General features: G+C 48.3%; 2 protein-coding genes across 2 annotated transcripts; one reads left to right on the forward strand and one right to left on the reverse strand.

The window, feature by feature from the left end:
* Positions 1 to 3211: 3211 nt before the first annotated feature.
* PDC (phosducin) lies at positions 3212 to 5714 on the forward strand. The gene is made up of 3 exons (XM_050307049.1): positions 3212 to 3287; positions 3846 to 4006; positions 5199 to 5714. Exons 1-3 carry the CDS (start codon positions 3227 to 3229, stop codon positions 5712 to 5714), a joined length of 738 nt encoding a protein of 245 aa, XP_050163006.1. The 5' UTR covers positions 3212 to 3226.
* Positions 5715 to 7590: 1876 nt separating this feature from the next.
* On the reverse strand, positions 7591 to 21491 carry ODR4 (odr-4 GPCR localization factor homolog). The gene is made up of 14 exons (XM_050307048.1): positions 21329 to 21491; positions 19780 to 19911; positions 19553 to 19681; positions 19236 to 19331; positions 18508 to 18614; positions 17771 to 17807; positions 17498 to 17638; positions 17077 to 17172; positions 16511 to 16576; positions 15956 to 16084; positions 15417 to 15507; positions 14176 to 14361; positions 9330 to 9422; positions 7591 to 8699 (listed from the first exon to the last, which is right to left on the reverse strand). Exons 2-14 carry the CDS (start codon positions 19876 to 19878, stop codon positions 8632 to 8634), a joined length of 1338 nt encoding a protein of 445 aa, XP_050163005.1. The 5' UTR covers positions 19879 to 19911; positions 21329 to 21491; the 3' UTR covers positions 7591 to 8631.
* Between the last annotated feature and the right edge of the window lie 23 nt (positions 21492 to 21514).

Below are 21514 nucleotides of genomic sequence, written 5' to 3' on the forward strand. Positions count from 1 at the left end.
TGAAAATACAATAGATCTTCTAAATCCCCAATTTCCCCCTCCCCTGAGACTGCTGTTCATCTGGAGGGCCACGTGCTGTTAACGTGGTGTGGAGGGGAAGCTGGGGATCAGCAGCAGCGCAGCTGGTGGCCTGGAAGGTGTGTGGGTGCTTCCTCAGAACTAGGAGACATCATTAACTCCAGAGATGGCATTAATTAGCACATTACCATCACTGCACATCATCCTGTTTGACTCAGCTCAGGCTCCTCTGCCCTCACCTTGTGCTCTCACCTTGAGCAAGTCATTTATTGGCACTGAGAGACCGCACATTTACATGAGAAAACCCCTAAATAATCAGCTGTGAAGCAGAAAGGCATCTCTGAGAGGAGCTTGCAGTGGCCAGGGATGGAGGATCCCCAGCACCCCAGCCCGTCCCTAATGACTCCAACCATCCCCAGCAGGGAATCTCTGCCCCTGCCCCCTGTGCTCCATCTGCACTCTCCAGCTGGCTCCTGTCAGGGGGCTGTATTTACAAGGGACCTGAATGAACAGAAATTCGCTAAGGTCAAAAGACAGCGCTGTCAGTCAATTAATACGGACCCACTTACACCCACGAGAGCACCGTGGCCTCTCCACGGGGTTGCTGCTCTCACCAGAGCTGCCACCCGGTGCAGAGGAGGGTTCCATCCATCCCCACTGCCAGGCACACCTCATCCCAGCTCACCTGCACAGCCAGGGAGGTGCCAGCTCAGGATGGGACACACCAATCCCCACAGCACATCCCAGCTCACCTGCACAGCCAGGGAGGTGCCAGCTCAGGATGGGACACACCAATCCCCACAGCACATCCCAGCTCACCTGCACAGCCAGGGAGGTGCCAGCTCAGGATGGGACACACCAATCCCCAGAGCACATCCCAGCTCACCTGCACAGCCAGGGAGGTGCCAGCTCGGGATGGGAGACACCTTGTGCTGGGTCACCCCGGGTGCCCTGGCCCTGCCTGCTGTGAGGACTCAGCACTGCCATTTCCTCCTGGGGACATTGCACAAGGAGCTGCAGAGCTGGCAGCACCCACGTTTCCTCATTTATTAAGAAGCTCGTATTTTCTTTGGAAAATCACAACTTGCCCAGCATATAAAAGAACTCCTCCTCACCACCCATAAAAAATCCCAGCCAGCAACACAGCAGCTCCACCTCAACCCCTCAGGAGAACGTGGGAGAAGTCCCTGCCCAGGTGGCTGTGCCCACACAGCTTTCCTGGAAGGAAGGGCATGTGCTCAGCCTGGCACCTCCCACAGCCACCCTGCAGTGACATGTTCGTGTGCCTGTGCCCTCAGACACCTAGCTGGGAAACAGCTGGCACGGGCAGCCCAGTCCCCAGAGCTGAGGTAAGAATGATAAGTATTTAGGAGAGCACTTTGCCTGCCTGGCTCTGGGCTCAGGCCTGACTCAGTCACAGAGCTGGCATTTTAGGAGTTCCCCAGCCCGTGGTCACCTCCCAGGCTGTGCAGGGTCAGGAGTGTAAGCTCGTGCCACACTGCAGGAGCATGGTGAAACACGGTCCTCTGTGCTGCTATGATTCACTTCATCTGTTCAAATTTATTAGGCACACCAGAGCAAATAAATTTTACAGAGAGCTTTCATTTGTTAGGCAATCTGCTCCCACCTCTGGGCACAGAGATGTTTCACCCAAAGCCTGGTCAAGGGTTCTGGTTGGAGCCTGCCACAGACTGTTTGAGTTTCATATCCTGCACTTTTAGTGCCTTCCAGGGCTAAAAGCTCTGAACCAGCAAAGCACAGAGAGGATGCTCCTGTTCCTCCTGGAACAAGAACAATCTGCAGCAGCAGCAAAGAGAGCTTTCTGCAGATCTTTGTGTAAGCCATGGAATGACTTAAGGCTTTAACCCAGCATATCCACATTATCTGTCCATCCCTGACATGGCAAAGATTCTTAGTTTTGCCGAGTGAGAAGGGATTAGCTTCAGATTTCTATTTCAGAATCGAGGGAGTAGCACTTATCCGGTAATCTGGCTCTGCACAGTGCCAACAATTTATCTATAGATCAACCTACAGAGTTTATACCAACACAGTCTAACTCATTACCTGCTTTTCTTCCAACCTTTCTTGCAGTGTTTCCCACCAGTTTTGATTCCTTGCCACGGGTATATGCTTGGCACAATTCTTTGCACGTTTAATCAGCTTTGGTCCCAGCACACGCAAGAATCGGATTCCTCCTGTCCAGCTCAGCCCTTATTCCCTGTTATCCCTTGATGCTGGGGTGGAAAAATGAAGGTGCTTTTCCTCCTGTGCATGCACCACTCCACCACTCCAGGCTGACACCCAGGCAGCTTTTAAATCAGGCATTCGTGGCATGAGAACATCTTAGCCTAAAGATGGTATTTAGTGGGGAGTCAAGTAAAGCTTAGCTTAGCATATGAGCAGCTAAAAGTGCTCTAGGCTGAACAGCAGCACTCAAATCCCCTGCCTTAAGGCCCCTTGGTGCTCTGTAGCACTCTGACAACATCCAGCTGGGATCATCTCCTGGGTGGGAATACTCCAAACCAGTGGATCTGCTTCAAAAACTCCACCTAAAGATAAAAAGGGTGTTGCTGTACCACAGTGCCCCGGGATTGCCACCTGGCTTCTAGAACGGGTGGGACAAGAGAGTGATTTTGATTTATAACCCCCATCGTTTCTGCTATTTTGCAACAAACGTGGCCCAACCAGCTCCAGGATGTTCAGAGGTCTCTTGCCCAACAGGTTCAAATTCTGGACTCCAGCTCCTGCATGTGAAATGAGCAGTTCAGGCAACCCTTAAGAGTAAATACTTGCAGCACTTACAAAATTATTAGGTTCCTGGTTGCAAGGGGGAATTAAAAAAAAAAAAAAAGAGCAAAAAAAAAAGAAGAAGAAAATACTCAGTGCACATTCCCACTGCAGGAAGTTCTACACCCACTATTTCACACCATGTCCCAGATGAGTGGGAAGGAACAGGGTAATGAAGGAGCTCTCACCTGGGGACTTGCAGTGAGAGTCTGGCCAGATGTCTTTTGAAGGAGACTGACACATGTCCCAGCTGCTTTCCAGGGCACAGTAAGAAGCTCTGTAATTACCTTGTGTATTTTGATCTCCACTGACACTGGCTGCAGGGAACTGCACACTGTGTTGTACCTGCTTATCCCTTTTCCAACCTCTTATTAACTGCCCTCCTTTGGAACCTGCAGCATCTCCTACTCCAGCCGCTGAAATGGAAGAAAATGCCAACACCAGCCTGGAAGATGACTTTGAAGGACAGGCAACACACACAGGCAAGGAAAGAACTGCTTTGTTTTTCCCCTAAAAATAAGCCAAACTTGGTCCAAAGACCAAGATCTGCCTTACAATCAGAATTATTGTAGCATTTGCCTTATGGGTTACTCTTCCAGTGGAACAAGTATGGGCTTAAAAGGAAATGTCAAGTGCCCTGTACTCTTAATTTTCCTGTGAGTTCTTATACAGTTTATTTATATAAAGGCACTGTCTATAGAGACACTCAAATATACTTGTATGAAACAAGCTTTGGCCAACACGGCAGTTTTATCAGGTTTCAACATTCTCATCCCTGTTAACTACTGAAACAGCTCACCAAAATCCTTTCCTGGGCTCCTGATAGGAGGCAGACCCCAGAGTGATCCAGGTTAGAAAAAACTCCTACTTTTTGGGACATGTAGGTCCCAAAGTTTGGGTTCTCAGCACTCCTGGGGAGAGTTCTGGCAGGAAGAGGGATGGACAGATAAACTGAGGCACACAGGGACAAAGCAGCAAAGAGCAGAAGCTTCTCAAGGAGCCCCTTGTTGCAGATTCTCATCCTGCTTCATCTCTCTCAGGGCCCAAAGGTGTGATCAATGACTGGAGGAAGTTTAAATTAGAAAGTGAAGATGGAGAGTCCTTATCCTTGAGCAAGAAAGAAATGCTCAGACAAATGTCTTCACCACACAGATCCTTCAGCAGAGATGACAAAGACACCAGGGAGAGATTCTGCCGTAAGGTAAGAGGAGTAGAGCAAAATAAATGAATTTGATTCTAGATAAAACATACCAGTTATCAGCTAGAAAACCCTGGATTTGCCAGACTCCCTTTCTGTGTAACTCAGCAGAGCTCTCACAGCACAGAGAGAACAAACCATGTGCAAACCAACGGAGCTGGGAAGGGGCTGGAGCAGCAGGAGGGGCTGAGGGAGCTGGGGGGGCTCAGCCTGGAGAAAAGGAGGCTCAGGGGGGACCTTCTGGCTCTGCAATCCCTGACAGGAGGGGGGAGCCGGGGGGGGTCGGGCTCTGCTCCCAAGGAACAGGGACAGGAGGAGAGGGAACGGCCTCAGGCTGTGCCAGGGGAGGGGCAGGCTGGACAGTAAGGAAAAATTTTTCACCAAAAGGGTTGTCAGGCATGGGAAGAGACCACCCAGGGAACTGGTGCAGTCACCATTCCTGGAAGTGTCCAAAAAAATGGGGATGTGGTGCCTGGGACATGGGTTAGTGGTAGATTTGGCACCGCTGGGTTAATGGTTGGACTCAATGATCTTAGAGGGCTTTTCCAACCTTAAAGGTTCTCTGAGTCTCCCTACCCCGTCCTCTCTCAAGCAAAAGACTCCAGTAAAACAAGCAGGACATTTCACAACAAGCTATCACAGCAAAGTTTGACCTTTCTTCCTCTCTCTCCTGCCACAATGATCTGTCCTTGGTTAAGGCAATGGAAAACTTTAAACCTGTTTAAAGACCTATTAGTCAGGGACAGAGCTCTGAGCCTGAACGTCACTCATTGCCACCTGCCAGGTCTGACCAGGGGGGACCCAAACCCCCAAACACAGCAATTAAACTTTGAGCCCACTGCAGTCAGGGACAAAATTCCTGCCAACTCTGGCAGATCCAGAGGTTTTTGTCAAGTGTGGCAACCGCCTCCAGTACTGCCATGTTGGTGTGGGAGTGTTGAGGAGACTTTCAGAGTCACTGCAGGCAGCGATGGCTCTTCTGGGTCAGCTCTGATGCCCTTTAGATGACAGCTGGGGCTCTCCCACTAACCCAGCATGGGGGGCTCAGCACTCACTAACCCAGCATGGGGGGCTCAGCACTCACTAACCCAGCATGGGGGGCTCAGCACTCACTAACCCAGCATGTGGGGCTCAGCACTCACTAACCCCGCTGGGGGGCTCAGCACTCACTAACCCCCGCTGTGTGGCCCCCCAGATGAGCATGCAGGAGTACGAGCTGATCCACACGCAGGAGGACGAGAGCTGCCTCCAGCAGTACCGCAAGCGCTGCATGCAGGACATGCACCAGAGGCTGAGCTTCGGGCCCAAGTTCGGCCACGTGTGCGAGCTGCAGAGCGGGGAGCAGTTCCTGGAGGCCGTGGAGAAGGAGCACAAAAGCACCACGGTGATCGTGCACATCTACGAGGACGGCGTGAAGGGCTGCGACGCCCTCAACAGCAGCCTGGCCTGCCTGGCCGCAGAGTACCCCACCGTCAAGTTCTGCAAGATCAGGGCCTCCAGCACCGGCGCCGGCGACCGCTTCTCCAGCGAGGTGCTGCCCTCCCTGCTGGTCTACAAGGCCGGGGAGCTGCTCAGCAATTTCATCAGCGTCTCGGAACAGTTCAACGAGGAGTTCTTCGCCGTGGATGTGGAGGCTTTCCTCAACGAGTACGGGCTGCTCCCGCTGCCCGCCCTGGGAAACGGCAACACGGATGAGCAGGACGTTGAATAGTCAGAGCCACAGCGCTCTCCCCGTCCTCCTCAGTAAGCTGTAAATCGATGTCAGTAACACTCACCTCATTTAGAGAAGGCTGTCTTTGCTAATTTATTCGCAAGATACAAAATTATTTAACCTTTAGGATATGAATTCCACTTCAAACACGTACAACTGGCAGTCCTGTACATAATTATTTCTAAGCCAGCCACAAGTGATAGGAAGAACAGCAGACAATGCTGGTGATCTTTAGGAAATGAAGGTAGAAAGGATTAAAAACTGAGGGCCCGTGCCTGTGTCCAAGAAGCACAAGCCCTTCATTTCAGACTGATCCATCCCCTGTGCACACAAAGAGCCACGTCCACGCTCTGGATTACGGCTCCTCAGGAACACTTCGACCAACTTCAGTGGGAAAAAGCAGTCTGAAGGACAAACAGCCCAAAGTCCTTGCATTCCTAAATAACTTAGGTAACTAGGACAGGATTTTATGCTTCCACGTTTAATATTCGGTATTCGCAAAAAGAAATAAATTTCTCACCCTTCCTGTTGTCACTTCTGTGCCAACGCTAGAGAAGTGTTGCTCTCACAACAGCAAACACTGACACAGCATCAGCTCCTTTCAGTTCATGGGTGCTCCACGTGTTGAGCAGCAATGTTTAAACTGCAGTATCTGGAAAAGTATATTGTGCTTCTGTAATAACTCTGAATAAAGCTTACCAGCCCTTGAGACCTGCCCTGGAAGTGTGAACTATATTGGTAGTTACACAGTAATCTAAGACAGAGACTTTTAAAAAGTTCCTTTTCTCTTACACACACTTTTTCATTTGCCCTAAGCCCTCATTTTCTTACGTTTTCAACGGCCAACCAGAAAGGATGGGACCATGAAATCCCCTCTTGGTTAGTCCTGTCATTCTCAGACAAGTGAGAACCTGCCTTCTTCCACATCCACTGTTTCCTCATGGCAGGATGACTGGAAGGCTCCATCTGTAGGTACAAGTCAAATTACTCATTTTTACTTTGACAGCATTAATTTCTTATTCTCCTATGAAAGCAGAAATCCCATCAAAAGCAAATTCTTTGCCTTCTTCCAAGCTCAAATTGGAAAACCAGACTTCCACAGACGCTTGGTATCTGGTTAGCTATAAGCTAAGGGGTTAATTTGACCACCTGTAGTAAGACCATAAAGAATAGGATTATTTACTAAACACTGAGGGAGCTTGCAGGGGGGAAGGAAACCAGAGCTCTCTGCTAGGGGTCCCTGGAATTTTACATCCCAACAAGCTGCATGTTTTACACCACAAACACTACAGGAGAAGAGCTATGGGATGAGTGTTTCACCACCATTTTCTTCTCTGGTGTCAGGTACTGAGCACCTCAGATGCTGCACTTCACTTCTGGGGCTGAGTTTTGTGTGACAGGCAACTACACAATAACTGTTCCATCTCTTACCTCCAACATTTTGTATTCCACCTCCTCACCCCACCCCTCCCCAAAAAACAGCCAAAAGGCAAACTCTTTGCTCTTCGCTATGCCCCTCCTTCTAACAGAGACTTCAGCAGAGCAATTCTGAAGGCAACCATACCTTGCAGCAGGTTACAGAATTAATCCCAGTTTCTGGATAGCCCTCATCCTCCCCTGGCTGAACTGCCAGGCATGATGCCCTCTTGCTTTTGACTGCACCCCCTGGCACAGAGTAAAAGGCAGTTGCAAACGCCCCAGAGCTGAACCCAACGCCCCATTACAACATCCACCCTCCTGCAGGAGGCCCTGCTTGGGCAACACCGAGCACAGAAGGTCAGCCCCCTGTTTCAGAGGACACTCACAACACGAAAAGCAGCTCTTTTTTCCAAACATGGAAAAACAGAGTACACAGATGAGGCAATACCAGCTGAGACACCTTTCTCACAGTTGCCTTTAATAAAGGTATCCCGGTACATCCCTGATTATGCTTTAGAATCAAAGTGTTTATTTTTAATTCGTGTTCCAGTGCCTTTAAACAAAAAAAAACGTATTTGCAGTGGTATTAAAATGCCTTAAAATCTGGAACTCTTTTCTGTTGTAGTTCAGGTCCAAGTAAACATCACATTTCATATACAAATTATCTTTATTAACCTTCCTAGAATTCTTCCCTCCTTCACTTCTCCTCATGGCAAGTAAACATCTTATAGCCCAGTGCACCCTGGAAAATATCCTATAATGGAAAGCTTTCTGTTTATAGCCTAAAAATCCTGACCAGCAATAATTCTGACAACTTGCATGTACCTACAAGACAAACCACGAGGGTTGCCTACGTGAAGCTGTTGCTGAAATAGTTAATATTCCAAGAGAACAATGACTGAACAGGAACTGGACAGAGAAATGTATTGATTTCTGAGTTCTCCAGGTCTTGAACTAAAGTATTTACAGGCTGCCTTGGTCTAGTCTTGAAACTTCTAGAAACTATTTGTATACCTTTTCTGCTAGTTAACCAGTATTGCCTAAAAGCAAACCTAATTTTTCCCCCATTAATTTTAATGAGATGAGGTTTCTCTTAGCAAATTGAAGCAAGAATTGTCATACCAGGTAACTGCACTAGTCCTACCAGTAGCCTGAGAAACATCAGGAGCAGTATTTTGCACAGAAGGAGCCAGCAGGTAAAAAAAATGAAGGTTCCATATTTCTTTTAAAGGCTCCTTATTAACAGAAATATTATTATCATTCACTTATATGGAGCGACAGGGTTGGTTTCTTGTAAACTTGATTCACTTTCTACTTGATTCTGTATCTGCATAATTCTACTTGATAGGTGAAGTGCGTGCTGGAGCAAGGGAGTGAGCCTACCATTGCACTGCTATTGCACATCTACCTGGGGATATTCAGGCAACAATTCATTACTAATACATTAAACAGAGCTGTTCCCATCTTGGAAAGGCCAACGTTCCCATGGAGCTGCAGTTCAGTCACTGAAGTAGTTGAAGGAGAAGATGGATGCGAGGATTGCAACAGCAGCTGCCACCACCACACCTGCAATAACAGAGACACAGAGTGAGGGGCCAAGGGCAGCACGTGGAGGGCAGGGCAGGTGAATGTGCCCGAGGAGAAACCAGACAGCCACCCCAAAAACTGCTTTTCTCAGGGAAAGGTTCTTCCCCCAGAGGGTGGTTGGCACTGCCCAGGCTCCCCAGGGCAGTGGGCACAGCCCCAAGGCTGCCAGAGCTCCAGGAGGGTTTGGACAACGCTCTGAGGGACAGGGGGGATTGTTGGGGTGTCTGTGCAGGGCCAGGGGTTGCACTGGATGGTCCTTGTGGGTCCCTTCCAGCTCAGGACATTCTGTGTTCCGTGAACTACCCCACACCACCACGCCTCAATCTAAAGTATAACTAAAGTGTAACTGTATTTTAATAGTGGAAGACTCCCAGCCAAGAGAACTGTACTAAGTGCAGACAGATATTTGAGAGCTGGACAAGGGAGTATCATGGAGAAGTTGCATTGAAAAGGAGAGTTCTGGGGCTGGTGTTCCCTGAATTACTGAGGCTGAGAACTGAGTGTTCCCTGAATTTCTGAGGCTGAGAACTGGGGTGCCATGGGAGCAAACACGAAGGGCCTGCTGCAGGTTTGGGACTGCCACAGCAAAACATGTGGGAAGTAACATACCCATGTTTTGTTGAAGCTTCAGCAGCAGCGTGGCTTTTGTCAGCTGTGTCTGTTGGGTGTCCTCCAGCTTGTCAGGAACTGCACAAATATCAACTGCATTGAAATCAAGAGAAGAAGTAAATAGCAGGGGGAAAACTAACAGCTGTGTTTTACAATGAACTAATGCAAAGGGCCCAACAACTTTACATCAGCTCTGTATTTATGGTACAAAAAGCAGTTTATTGCAGCAGTACAGCAGCAACAGCACAGTGCTAAACTGTCCTATGAGGGTGTGAGAGTAAAACTAAAGAGACAGAGTGCATTTGGGGAGGAGCTCCTCTTCTCAAACTCATTTTCCACACCCTGCTTCCATGGTAACATACCCAACTGTATTTGCCTAGCCTGGGGAGAATTTGACTACTCTGAGGGGGAACCACCAAAATTTACCATTAACCACTTCCTAGTATGAGAGTTTCCCTTCAGAGCCACCTGTCCTGAGCTCAGGCCTCATGCCAACCCACTTGCACAGAAGGATGAGCCCAGCACCACCCTCCTGCCCAACTGCCAGCAGGGCATCTCTTCAAACCACAGAAACCTCCTGTGGAAGATCCCATAAAAACACCCTTTCTGAGCAGGCAGAAAGGACTCATTCTTCTTGGGAGTGATTACTAAATCCTTAGTCTGCTCAGCCAGGATGTGAGAGAGCTTGAGTCTAATTCCAGCCAGATGGGATTCAAACCCATCCATATGCATTTCCTTCCCAAAGATTTCCCTCACCACTTGGCTCTCCCAGCTTGCTGGAGACAGGCAGGACAGATCTGCAGTCCTCCAGCTGCACTGCCTGTGCCACCCAGAGCCAGCATGGAATCCCAGCTGGGGGTGGGCCAAGGGCCTTCCACTTGCACTCCCATTCCCAGGAGAGCTGGCTAAGGCACCACTTGTCCAAAGTTGTTGGGTTACAGCTCAGTAGCTGTGACTGCAGACAATGTCTGGATGAGCAACCAGTCAGAGAAAGTGTTTGTGGCTGGGAAGAACAGGACAGGCACACTGAGATAGGAGAACGAGCCCAGGAGATTGTCCAGAAGACAAAGAAATCCCCCCAGCTGTACCAGACACCAAGCTGGAGAAGCCCATGGAACACTGATCTAAACAAAACCAGAGCTCCTGTTTCCAAACCACCCCGTGGGGTTGCCCATCAGCTATAAATCACAAATTACATACTTGAGTAATAAGGCACATCCTTTGTGTGATTCATATGCAAATGATTCACAAAGTACTTTCTCTATCATTAGCTACGGTGGAAATGTATAATCTAGATGTGATCAGAAAGGCTTTTCTGTCATCTCAGATGACTCACGAGGATGATTGTCTTCAAAACCTTCTCAAGTCAAACTCGGAACAACCTGTTAGACAGAAGCACTCAAACTAGACTTTTAGGATGTCTTAATCCTTTTTTATCCCTAAACCCACTGAATTTGTGTAGGATGTGCTGTAGCAGAGCAGTTAATTACTGTCTGATAGGAAACTGCCCAAGACAGTGAGATATTCAGATATCCAGACACATGCATGGCCACACACTGAGCAAAACATGGACTGGAGATCTCTGTGTGAGCTGCACATACGTCTAAAATCAAAATAACAACACATTTCAATGCAAAGTGTGGGTTTTTGAAGAGAAATTGTCAAATATCACTGAATCCCACTGGTCCTTAATGAGGTTTCATCAATGAGTGGTTTCATCATTATTTTTTCTGTGCCAAGGACTGCCTAAAATATGAACTGTTCAGCTAGAGGAATTACTAATTGCTGCAATACAGCTTCTTAGAATCTTAACTAGCTCAGTGAGAGAACCACATCGTGTCCAGTTCTGAACTCCCTAAAGCACACCACCTTGGGATAATCCAAGTATTCCCTGGGTCAGCTTTGAAGTCTGGATGCAGCAGGTTCCTTCCTGCTTTAGGTGTGAGGAGCAGGTAGGACGGTCCGTGCCCCCTCACTTCACGTTTCTCTGTGCCTTCCCAAGAACTGCACCTTTGCAAGCTGCACATCAAGGCAGCTGCACGTTCCTCAGAGGGCAAAATACACCCCAAAGAGAGAGGGAAAAAGAAAAAGAACCACCCCTGAGCTGTTTAGTTCCCAAAGGCATTTCTGGAGGGATGTGCAGCACAAATCACACGATGTTTTCACAGCAGATGTTTTCCAGCAGCAATGCTGTGAATCCTCAGTCCCTCAGTAAGCCTGCAGCCCCTGACAAAGGGGAAGGGATTAGCACTGCTGGAGTCTTATTTGTGTCCATCCCCAGCCGCTGCACCAGGCAGGGGCAGGGATTTAGCAAAGCCAATCACAACTGCAGAGCTTTCAGCTGCCTGTTTTGAAGCACTAAATACCTTGAAACTGCAGTGTTAGAGCTATTTACATCTTGCATTTATAAATAGCTTGGGTTTTACTTTCTATTTTCCACGCAGCAATTTTAAAGCAGGACCCAGCAGTGTCCTCACTGGAGAGCTGTCCAAGGAATCAGGAGAGTGAAACTGGAGGAGGCCAAGCTCAGTAAGCACATAAAAGTGACCTCCTCGAAATTTCCTGTGTTTTGACTAAAAGCTGTTTAAAAAGTAAATCTTTAGCCTATACTGATTAGGCCCTTTTCTTCTCAAGAGCATATTTTAAAGGGCAAAAATAAAATTATTTCAAAAGCCTGCTCGTGTTCTTGAATTTGAGACAGTTCTTCATATCAGCAACCTTTCCCCAGAAGCTCACCAGGGAGAGATTGCAGTTAATTCAAGGTTGGTGCCTCAGACCACAGGAATTGTGATTCAAATAGAAAGGATGATGACAAACCACTTACTGAACACTGGCTGTTCTTACAGAGAACCGTCACGATGCCCAAATCAGAACTGGAAAAGCCTCCACACAAGGGAAACCCCCAGCTGCTGTCAGGGCACAAAAACCTGCTCACAGCAACGCCTGGACACTTCATACCAAAGCAACCATAAAAAATTAAACTGCTTAATTCATGTTTTCTGTTTGAATGCAGAACACTTTTCTTCTGCAGTTAATAGGTCTCATTTCTAACAGGACCCTTCTGGTGGAATAGGGGTGTATAAATGCATTGTGATTTTAATAAACCACCAGTTAACGATGCCACGTGAGTAATTATCAGAATGAACAGATGCCATTCTATGAACAATCTTCATGGAGTTCTACCAGGACAAGGCCAGGTTTTCCTAAAATCCTATTTGTATGGTTTTCCTTCTTCTCTCCTATGCACTTCCTTTAATTTGTGGGTTGGGGTTTTTTTTTCTCCTAAAGAAAATAAGCACTTACTTTAATTTAGTAATTAAATTGATTTTAAATTTGCCTTTTTTTTTGGTTAAAGAACATAACTGTACACCCAGCAAGCTCCAAGAGCACCCATTTTGTGGCCATCCTTTCACACACACAGCCCTGGCATCACCCTTTCTGAGGCACTGCTGTCAGTGCAAAGGGCTTTTCATCCCACCCCCAGCTCACACAATAAAGCTCAACTGAATCATCTCCTCTCTGCCTCCCACACCTCCATCCCCTGCTACAACACTAATTTGCTTCCCTGAATTCCACTGGTTCCCTAAAGCTCAGCAGTAATGAGCTGTAAGAGTATTAAAGTGACTCTAATAATGCCAGAGAGGTTTTTACTGCCTTTCCTGTTTTCCTTGAGGTCCCTGAGCTGTGGACACCTCTTACTTCTGCACATGATGAGTCAGTTCACAACTGACAGGTTGGTTAAAGCCTTTGGGGGGGAAGTGATTCATTTAGAAAGGTAAAAAGAATTTAGGGTGAGCTCTGCCATTGCCTCCAAGTAAACAAGTAGGTCAAGGAGAATATCAACACTCCCAGCTCACCCTGCACAGCCAGTCATGCCTGCACTTCCCAGCTTTTATCCCGAAACAGCGACAGCAGAAAGGATTCTGAGCTCTTAGATGACAATTAATGCCACTCTTTTTAAATTCAAATTAGAAAACTGTAACCTGCAGTTCACGTTGATGGAGTGAAAAAAAGGGAGAAAAATCTCTTCCATGAGATCACAGGATGCATTTCAACATCAGGTTTCACTTCTACATTAAAATCAACATCACACAGGGAATACAATAGCCTCGTAATCAGATCATAAGCTTGTAAGAAATTCAGTAGAAAATGAAAAGCCCTCTCAAGTTTCATTTTGGGTGAAACCACAGATCTTCAGGTTTGGGTCCTGCATTTGTTATAAAACATTCAGAACAAAGAGACTTTTCTTTAAAAAAAAGTCAGGTTTAGCATGAACATTTCCTGAAGGACACAGAGAATTTGTATTTTTTGCTAATAGATTTTTAAAGTATTTTTTGATTCTGTAGGGAAAAAACAGTAGATTTGACTAAATCACTCCATTTCTTATTCTAACTTATTTTAAGCAGAATCAGAACTATTCAGCTCTAAAAAAACTGGACTGCTGAAAGAGTAAATACATATATTGTTATAAAGAAAATAAAGCTTTAGAGGTTTTCCTCACAGTTTATTTGTCAGTATGGGATCACCTGTAACTCATGTGCAGGGCAACCTCGTGTGACCATCTCTTTCTGCACCTCCTGCAGTCCATGGGCTGCAGCCCTGGGTGCACTGATAATGCAGTGAAAAAGGGAAATACTTGAGAGAAGAAACACAGGTCTGTGACAGGAAACACAGAAACTGCAGGAAGGTTCCTATTTCCCACTAAAATCTCTTTAATTTGCAGTTAGATATAAACCCTTGGAGCTCGTGTGAAGCAAGCTGAGTGTACCTGATGAAAGTGGCCCACGGCATTAGTCAGCATTGTCCTGAGGAACGCTGCAGCCTGCCCTGGCCCTCAGGCACTCACCTGTGCTGATCCCCTCTGCTGTGTGGATGTCTTCAGCTGGCACAGCCTGATCCAGCAGCTCCACAAAGCGCTCCTGGACCTCCCCAGCGGCCTCGTCGGTGAACTTGTAGTCGCTGAGCATCACGCTGGAGCCAGGCACGGGCACAAAGAGTCTCTGGGGCAGCACGTGGTACTCCCTCCCCAAACCTACAGGAAAGGGGGAAAACACCGTGCCAGTTAGGATAAGATTCCCCCTTGATCTCTGGCCATAGGATAAAGCTACTGCAAAAGAACTGCTCGAGGCCTCCACGTAAAAACCCTGATTTCAGCCATGGCTTGGGCAGCTGTTGCTGTTTTGTGGAGGTTTTGGCTGCTGTTATATTGATTTATGTCCCTACATGATTAGTGTCTCCAGAAGTATCCAACAGAGCTCTAAAACAGGCTGTAAAATTTCAAGCAGAGCTCTTCTCCTGTTTGGAATGGCCAGCAGCACTTGGGAGAGCCTGCAGAAGAGGATTTCACCAGCACAGGGGACTGCAGACACAAAGTTCGGGTGCCACCTAAAGAGCAAACCCAAAACTACACGCAAAGGAAAAGGCTTTCCTTCACCCAAGATGCTCACACTGCTCTTTCAATTCACTGATTTGTTATTTAAACACAACAACAAGGGAACTGGACACCACTGCCCTGACTCAAAGAAGTTTAAAGAATCCCAGGATGCTTCTTCATACCATAATTCTCATATGCAATGCCAATTTAATTTAACAGAGATGAACTGTGGATTTCAGGGCTCCTGTCCACCAACACTTGTAACTCAGGTGACAGAACAACATGCAAGGCCACGCCCAGCTGGTTCTTTTATTCCCACCAAGTTTTAACATCCTGCAATATTATATGGGAATGCCATACAGTGATTTCAAAACTAAAAATCCAAAATGTGCAACTTCCAGTTGGAACTTCAGTGACAGGAATTTCAACTATAGAAGTTTTAAAAAAATCACAGTATTTCCAATCAGTGAGAAAGAAGCTGAAATTGTCTTTTGTGGTCACGAGGACTGAATGCTGGGATGCCAAAGGACACATCTGAACTTGACAAACATTCTCCAGGTTTAAGAAAAAGTCGAGGCTGCCGAGCAGAAATTGTGCCTTGGGATTTTTAATTCTGCTCTAACCACACTGGATCTTCACTGTACCAGCAGAATTTTCCACAACCACCAAAATTCACTGCAAATAGGAGCTGCTGGGGGTTTTATGTGTCTTACTTTTTTTCTGAGGTCCTTCATTTAAAATCAGGTCTTCAAACAGTATTTCACACCTATCACTCAGTGTGTTTATTATGTCTCTTTTCAAAGCCTGCAAGGACAAAGTGAAATCATCAGTAATATAAATATAACTAACAGCAATATAAAAGCCATTTGCAGATTTTGACTAGAAGAAATAACCCAAGTCCCTCATAGGTTTAACCCCTGGTGAGAGAATAGTTTTTCCCAGAAAATCAGAATGGATGTGAATTTTAAAAGCTCAATAAAGAGAAGCTAACATCAAAAGAATTAACACCCAGAAAGAAAACAGCAAAACAAAAACGAAAAGCTGAGGAAAGCTTTGGGAATTTTATCCGTCAGCTTCTGGACATTCAGCACTAAAACCAAACAAAAATAATCACAAGGCATTGACACAAAAACATGCCAGGGGATGAACATTCTGACCCCACTTTAAACCATTTTGGCAAAGCAAAACCAGCCTGGCAAAGTCCATGTATTTCAGAAAAGTGTTTGTGCTGAACTAATCCCCTTTCCAGTACCTGGATGGCCTCTTTAACCCTTGGCCTGTTGTTGTGGATGTAGGCTCTGCACTTCACAGCCCCTCTGAGGTTTATGGAGCCACTGCACACCTGCACTGTGGCTGTGGATCTGCCACCTGCACCCTGGCACTGCAAAACAAACAGGTCAGCTCGCTCTATTTACCAGGGCACCTGCGGCAGCAGCAACAAAAGCAGGGCTAGGAAATCACCAGCACTCCTTCAGATGTTCACATGCAACCTGTCCCCCTCAGGATGCAGAGTCACCCTGAACTCAGTGTACACAGGCACACACAGGTATCCAAAGGAATCGGTTTGCAGGGCTGCTTTTCCATGAGCTGCTTTCCTGTGCAGCTCACAGACAAACGTGGTTTTCACACCCCAAGAGTTTCTAAAGGCATGGTCTGTCAGCAATCATCAAACATCTACAGGAGCAAAAAACCCTTACAAATAAGTAAGCTGGAGTTCTATGCAATAATTCAGACTGTTATTTTACTTTTTTACCCTGTTTTATAATATAACAGCAAGGTTATACTTTGCAAACCACTCAACACTTACCAGCTGTGTCAGCACCTTGACATCAGAGAACTGAGTGTTGGGCTGAGTGTTCCCTCTTGACTTTTTCTGAGGGGAAAAAAAATTCTTTGTGTCATGAAACAGGGAAAAAAGTCACTGAACCAAGTCTCCTCACTATGGCATAAAATGTGCCCTAGTTTATGGCCTTCAAGAGAGAAAAATGCCACACAGAAAGCAGCCAGGAGAATATAATCACAAAACTAAAAGGAGAGATGGACACGTCAGCCAAACAATGTGCTTCCACTCTTTGATAAACATTCAGGCAGATGCAGGTCTTTGCAATCTCATCACCTACATTCACACCTCACTCATGTTCTTTAATAGCAACATTTTAGTCAGACTTCACATATAATCATTGTGTTCAAGTTGCCAGAGGAAGAAGATGGAGCCTGCAGCAAAGAACACTGCAGTCCTGAGTATCAGTGGCCTGGAGCAGGTCAATTAGATCAACAAATACTGTACTGAAGATGTCTCAGTCAATGCTTCACCACACTGGAAGGTCCAAAACACATCTATCAGAGCTCCATTCCTTGTTGTTTGGGACTCACCTGCCCTTCCAGTAGCTCTGTGTCATCATCTTTAACTTGTCCATTGATCAGGAAAACGCTGTCTTCTATCTGCTTTGACCACCGGTTTAACCCGTTCTTTAAAGTAAGAGAAAACACAAAAATCTCATCAGAAAGAGGAGGGAGAGTTTCACTAAAGGGTTGGGCAGTACCACACTGAAATTATAGAAATACATGTTTCATGTTACTCCAAGGGACTGTTGAAGTCTGTGAGGAAACACTCTCTGTTTTTTTCCAAAGGCAACCCTTGGACCCACCATGTTCAGAACCAGCCATGAAGAAACAAGAACTGCAGAACCCCGGAGAGCCAGCCTAGGGATCTGGGGTTTTAGGAAGGGTTGCAGGCTATTGAAAATCAATTCGTACTAAATTGGTGCAGTAAATGGTGCAGGCAGTTAGTTACCTTGGTATTCTTCTCCAGGTCGTGGTTTGGGGAAGTAGCAAGGAGTGGAATGTGAATATTCACATTTACTGTGCAGCCCAAAGCCAACCAGGAGGCAGACAGAGCACTCTGGTATTTCCAATCTGCTGGTTTGGCTGAACTCTGAGAGCAGAGAAGACAAAAAAGCCATAAAGCACCTACACAAAGCACTGGGTAACTCAGATGGCAATGTGTTGTTGGAACATGACTTGCCAGGCACCAACAGCCACCCGTGGCACAGGAGGACGAGCTCACCTTTGGGTCTTGCACGTCGTAGGTTCTGCAAACTACTCTTTGCTACTTAAAGAAAAAAACTCAGTGAAAAGCAAAAGAACAATTCACAGTTCACTTTGTCCCTTACTAAACTTCTTTGTGAAGCTAACTGATGCTATGAAGGAAGTTCTCACCTCTCATGAGTGTAAAAAAGGGGAACACCATTCGTCTGTAACTCCAGCTCCCACAGTGCTGCTGTCCCAGCTCTGACAAGTAAATTAGGATATGTACTCTCAGGGAGAACCACCAGGGCACCAGTTTGGAGTTTGTCCTTGTCTCTCTCACCCCTCTAAGGAAAATCCTCCTTTCTCTCCTTGTATTATCTCATTACCAACAGCCCTGCACTGTCCTCAGCACCAGCACTGCTCCCCATGCCTGCTGCTTCCCCAGTCCCATGGAAGTACCACTGCTAACAGCGAGATCAAGGGGCTAAACACTAGTTTAGATCTTTTCTTCAACTTATGCCATTCAAGACTGACTGGGGAAGGCCTAATGTGATGCCACCACCCAGACAAACCTAACAGTAAGAAATGATGGGAATTTTGGGAGGATAAGACAGTCAACAGCCTTACTCATGGCCCAGCAGAAAACTTCCCAATTTCCATTTGATCTGTGTCTGTCTGAACTCAGAGAACCCCTCCTCCCATTCCTCATTTATCAGCAGTAACACCAGTCAGGGGCAGCAGCCTCAGCCAACAAACCTTGCTCACAAAGGATACTTCTTTGTAGCAGAACAGATCTGAAGAGCTGCTCTGTCTGACACCTCCTCCTCAGCAGGTTTCCAGAGCCTTCTTTTAGTCAGGGACTTTTCCACTGAGAAGATTAGCTGAAGAGCAAAAAACAGGATGGATTTTTCCACAGCAATACACACTGTAATTTCTGGAATATAGCCTTGTACTAAAGTTTTAAGTCCAAGTGATATCAAAAGTCTATCAGACCGTTTTAAATTTAACCCCATAGGCCCAAGGCAGATACACTAGTTCTAGACGTTTCTAGATATAAAAAGATATTTCTTTTAACTGAGTAAGAATTATAAATTTTTCACTACTGTAAACATCTTTAATCTGAGCGATTCATTCAGACGAGGAAACCTGACATCACTAACACCCATGTCACAAGGATTTAGTTTAATATAAACCTTGAGGATGCTTTTCCTAAGCCAGAATGCCCACATTCAGTAAACAGAGATAAAAACAGCAAAAACAAACTCAGATTCGCTGTTGCAGCAACAAGCAACAGAAAGCTAGGAGATAGTGTCCCACAGGACAGGGATTCCTGAGATTCCAGCCTGGAAAACACACATCAAACAATAATATCTGTATTTTCTGACTTAAAGCAACAAAATATACTTGAGTACACACTCAAGTCAGTGCTAGGGAACTCCTCAGACACACAGCCAGGGACGCTCCTGCCTTCCCACTGCCTTCCCAGCAGGAATTCTGCTCACCTTGCGCAGGGCGTTCTGCCCGTCCTTTGACAACTCTGGGCTCACAATCAGAAACACACCAAGAACCAGCAACCCCCCAGGGAGCATCCTGGACACCTTCAAATGAAAAGGAACATTTATTAGCAGGACTTTTCATCGAAAAACCTGAAAGCAGTACAGGTATTTGTGGTTTAAAATATCTGTGCCCAGCCTGGCGAGGAAGGTTCTTCCACTTGGAGAGGAAGGCTCACACAAGTGAGGAGATGATACTTTGTGACCATCCCATTTCCCTGCTGCTCCTCCCAGCCCTCTGCTGTCCCGTGGGGTGAGCTCCTCACCTGGCTGGCGTGCGTGGTTATCCATTCCTCATCCAGGGATGCCAGTCTGGGAGGGATGTTCTGCTCCTTGTGCTGCTCCCTGGGAGGGGTCCGGACAGCCCTGATGACGTAGTCCCGCTGTGGGGAGCTCTGTCCACAGCACCCCGGGAGCAAACACACCGTGAGTGGCACAAGGACAGGGCTCTCCCCACTCCCAGGAGCGGCTGGAGCAGCCACCCCACGCTCACCTGCCCTATCAGCAGCCCCGTGACAAAGGGCGTCCCTGCCGCGCTGAGCTCGCTCAGGTACTGCCCGACCCCCTCCTCCACCAGGTACGTCCTGCCCATGGCTCGGGGTCAGCCTGAGCCTCGGGGCCCACCCTGCAAAACAAACAGCAAGTGAAGTCAGAGGTGTGTGTGCTGCAACGGGAAAACAGCCTCACACAGAGAACCTTCACAACTGCCCAGGCTCGAAAAGCCCCCTGACATCATCCAGTCCGGCCGTTCCCTCTCCTCCTGTCCCTGTTCCCTGGGAGCAGAGCCCGACTCCCCCAGCTCCCCCTCCTGGCAGGGATTGCAGAGCCAGAAGGTCCCCCCTGAGCCTCCTTTTCTCCAGGCTGAGCCCCCCCAGCTCCCTCAGCCTCTCCTGCTGCTCCAGCCCCTTCCCAGCTCCGGTCCCTTCCCTGCCCACGCTCCAGCCCCTCCGTGTCTCTCTTGCCATGTGGGGCCCAGACCCAACCCCAGGATCTGAGGTGTGAAACAACTCCAAGCAACCGTTTCTTGCTGCATTTTGTCTCACCAGAGGCCAGAACGCAAAGGATGCACTTTCCCACTCACACAGGGACTCACTACATTCCTCACTTGTACCTAAAACGTGCCATGCACCACTCCCATTCCAATTCCCAAGGCATCCCAAGCACAGCATCTGTGGGCATTCCACACAGCCACCTTTACAGCACCCACCGCATCCCCTGGATCAGCACCCACCGCATCCCCTGGATCAGCACCCACCGCATCCCGGGATCAGCACCCACCGCATCCCTGGATCAGCACCCACCGCATCCCTGAGCTCAGCACCCACCGCATCTGAGCTCAGCACCACCGCATCCCTGAGCTCAGCACTCCCTGGGCTCAGCACCCCGTCCCTGAGCTCAGCACCCACCGCATCCCTGAGCTCAGCACCCACCGCATCCCTGAGCTCAGCACCCACCGCATCCCGGGCTCAGCACCCACCGCATCCCGGGCTCAGCACCCACCGCATCCCTGAGCTCAGCACCCACCGCATCCCGGGCTCAGCACCCACCGCCTCCCTGAGCTCAGCACCCACCGCATCCCCTGGATCAGCACCCACCGCCTCCCTGAGCTCAGCACCCACCGCATCCCTGAGCTCAGCACCCACCGCATCCCGGGCTCAGCACCCACCGCATCCCTGAGCTCCCTGGATCAGCACCCACCGCATCCCGGGCTCAGCACCCACCTGGGCTCAGCACCCACCGCCTCCCTGAGCTCAGCACCCACCACATCCCCTGGATCAGCACCCACCGCATCCCTGAGCTCAGCACCCACCGCCTCCCTGAGCTCAGCACCCACCGCATCCCCTGGATCAGCACCCACCGCATCCCTGAGCTCAGCACCCACCGCCTCCCTGAGCTCAGCACCCACCACATCCCCTGGATCAGCACCCACGGCCTCCCCGGGCTCCCCAGCGCCCCGTGCCCACCCCGCCGGATCCTGTAGCTCAGCAGTGTCCAATGCCATCCCCATCCCCATCCCCACCCCGCCCCGTGTTCCCCCTCACCGAGTCCGCAGTTTCGCCTCAGCCGAGCACTGAGGTGGCCATCAGACGTCATCAGGCGGCGCCGGGGGCGGCGCAGGGCGATGAGCTGTCCGTGCGGAGCGCGGGAAAAGGGCCCGTGGGGGGCGGTCCCGGCCCCGCCATAGAGAGAGCGGCGGGGCGGCGGAGCCCTCACAGCGCCCCCTCAGA

The sequence above is a fragment of the Myiozetetes cayanensis genome, unplaced genomic scaffold (assembly GCF_022539395.1).
Source record: "Myiozetetes cayanensis isolate MyiCay16 unplaced genomic scaffold, myiCay2020 scf12, whole genome shotgun sequence".
Taxonomy (NCBI): domain Eukaryota; kingdom Metazoa; phylum Chordata; class Aves; order Passeriformes; family Tyrannidae; genus Myiozetetes; species Myiozetetes cayanensis.

Bases quoted from the DNA above. Each gene is read 5' to 3' on its own strand.
- ODR4 (XM_050307048.1), bottom strand. From the start codon at position 19,878: ATGGGCAGGACGTACCTGGTGGAGGAGGGGGTCGGGCAGTACCTGAGC. The intron at 17,808-18,507 runs GTATCCTTTGTG...TAAGTAGCAAAG, and splicing joins ATCTGTTCTGCTACAAAGAA to AGTAGTTTGCAGAACCTACG. The intron at 16,085-16,510 runs GTAAGTGTTGAG...TTTGTTTTGCAG, and splicing joins TCAAGGTGCTGACACAGCTG to TGCCAGGGTGCAGGTGGCAG.
- PDC (XM_050307049.1), top strand. From the start codon at position 3,227: ATGGAAGAAAATGCCAACACCAGCCTGGAAGATGACTTTGAAGGACAG. The intron at 3,288-3,845 runs GCAAGGAAAGAA...CATCTCTCTCAG, and splicing joins AGGACAGGCAACACACACAG to GGCCCAAAGGTGTGATCAAT. The intron at 4,007-5,198 runs GTAAGAGGAGTA...GTGGCCCCCCAG, and splicing joins GGGAGAGATTCTGCCGTAAG to ATGAGCATGCAGGAGTACGA.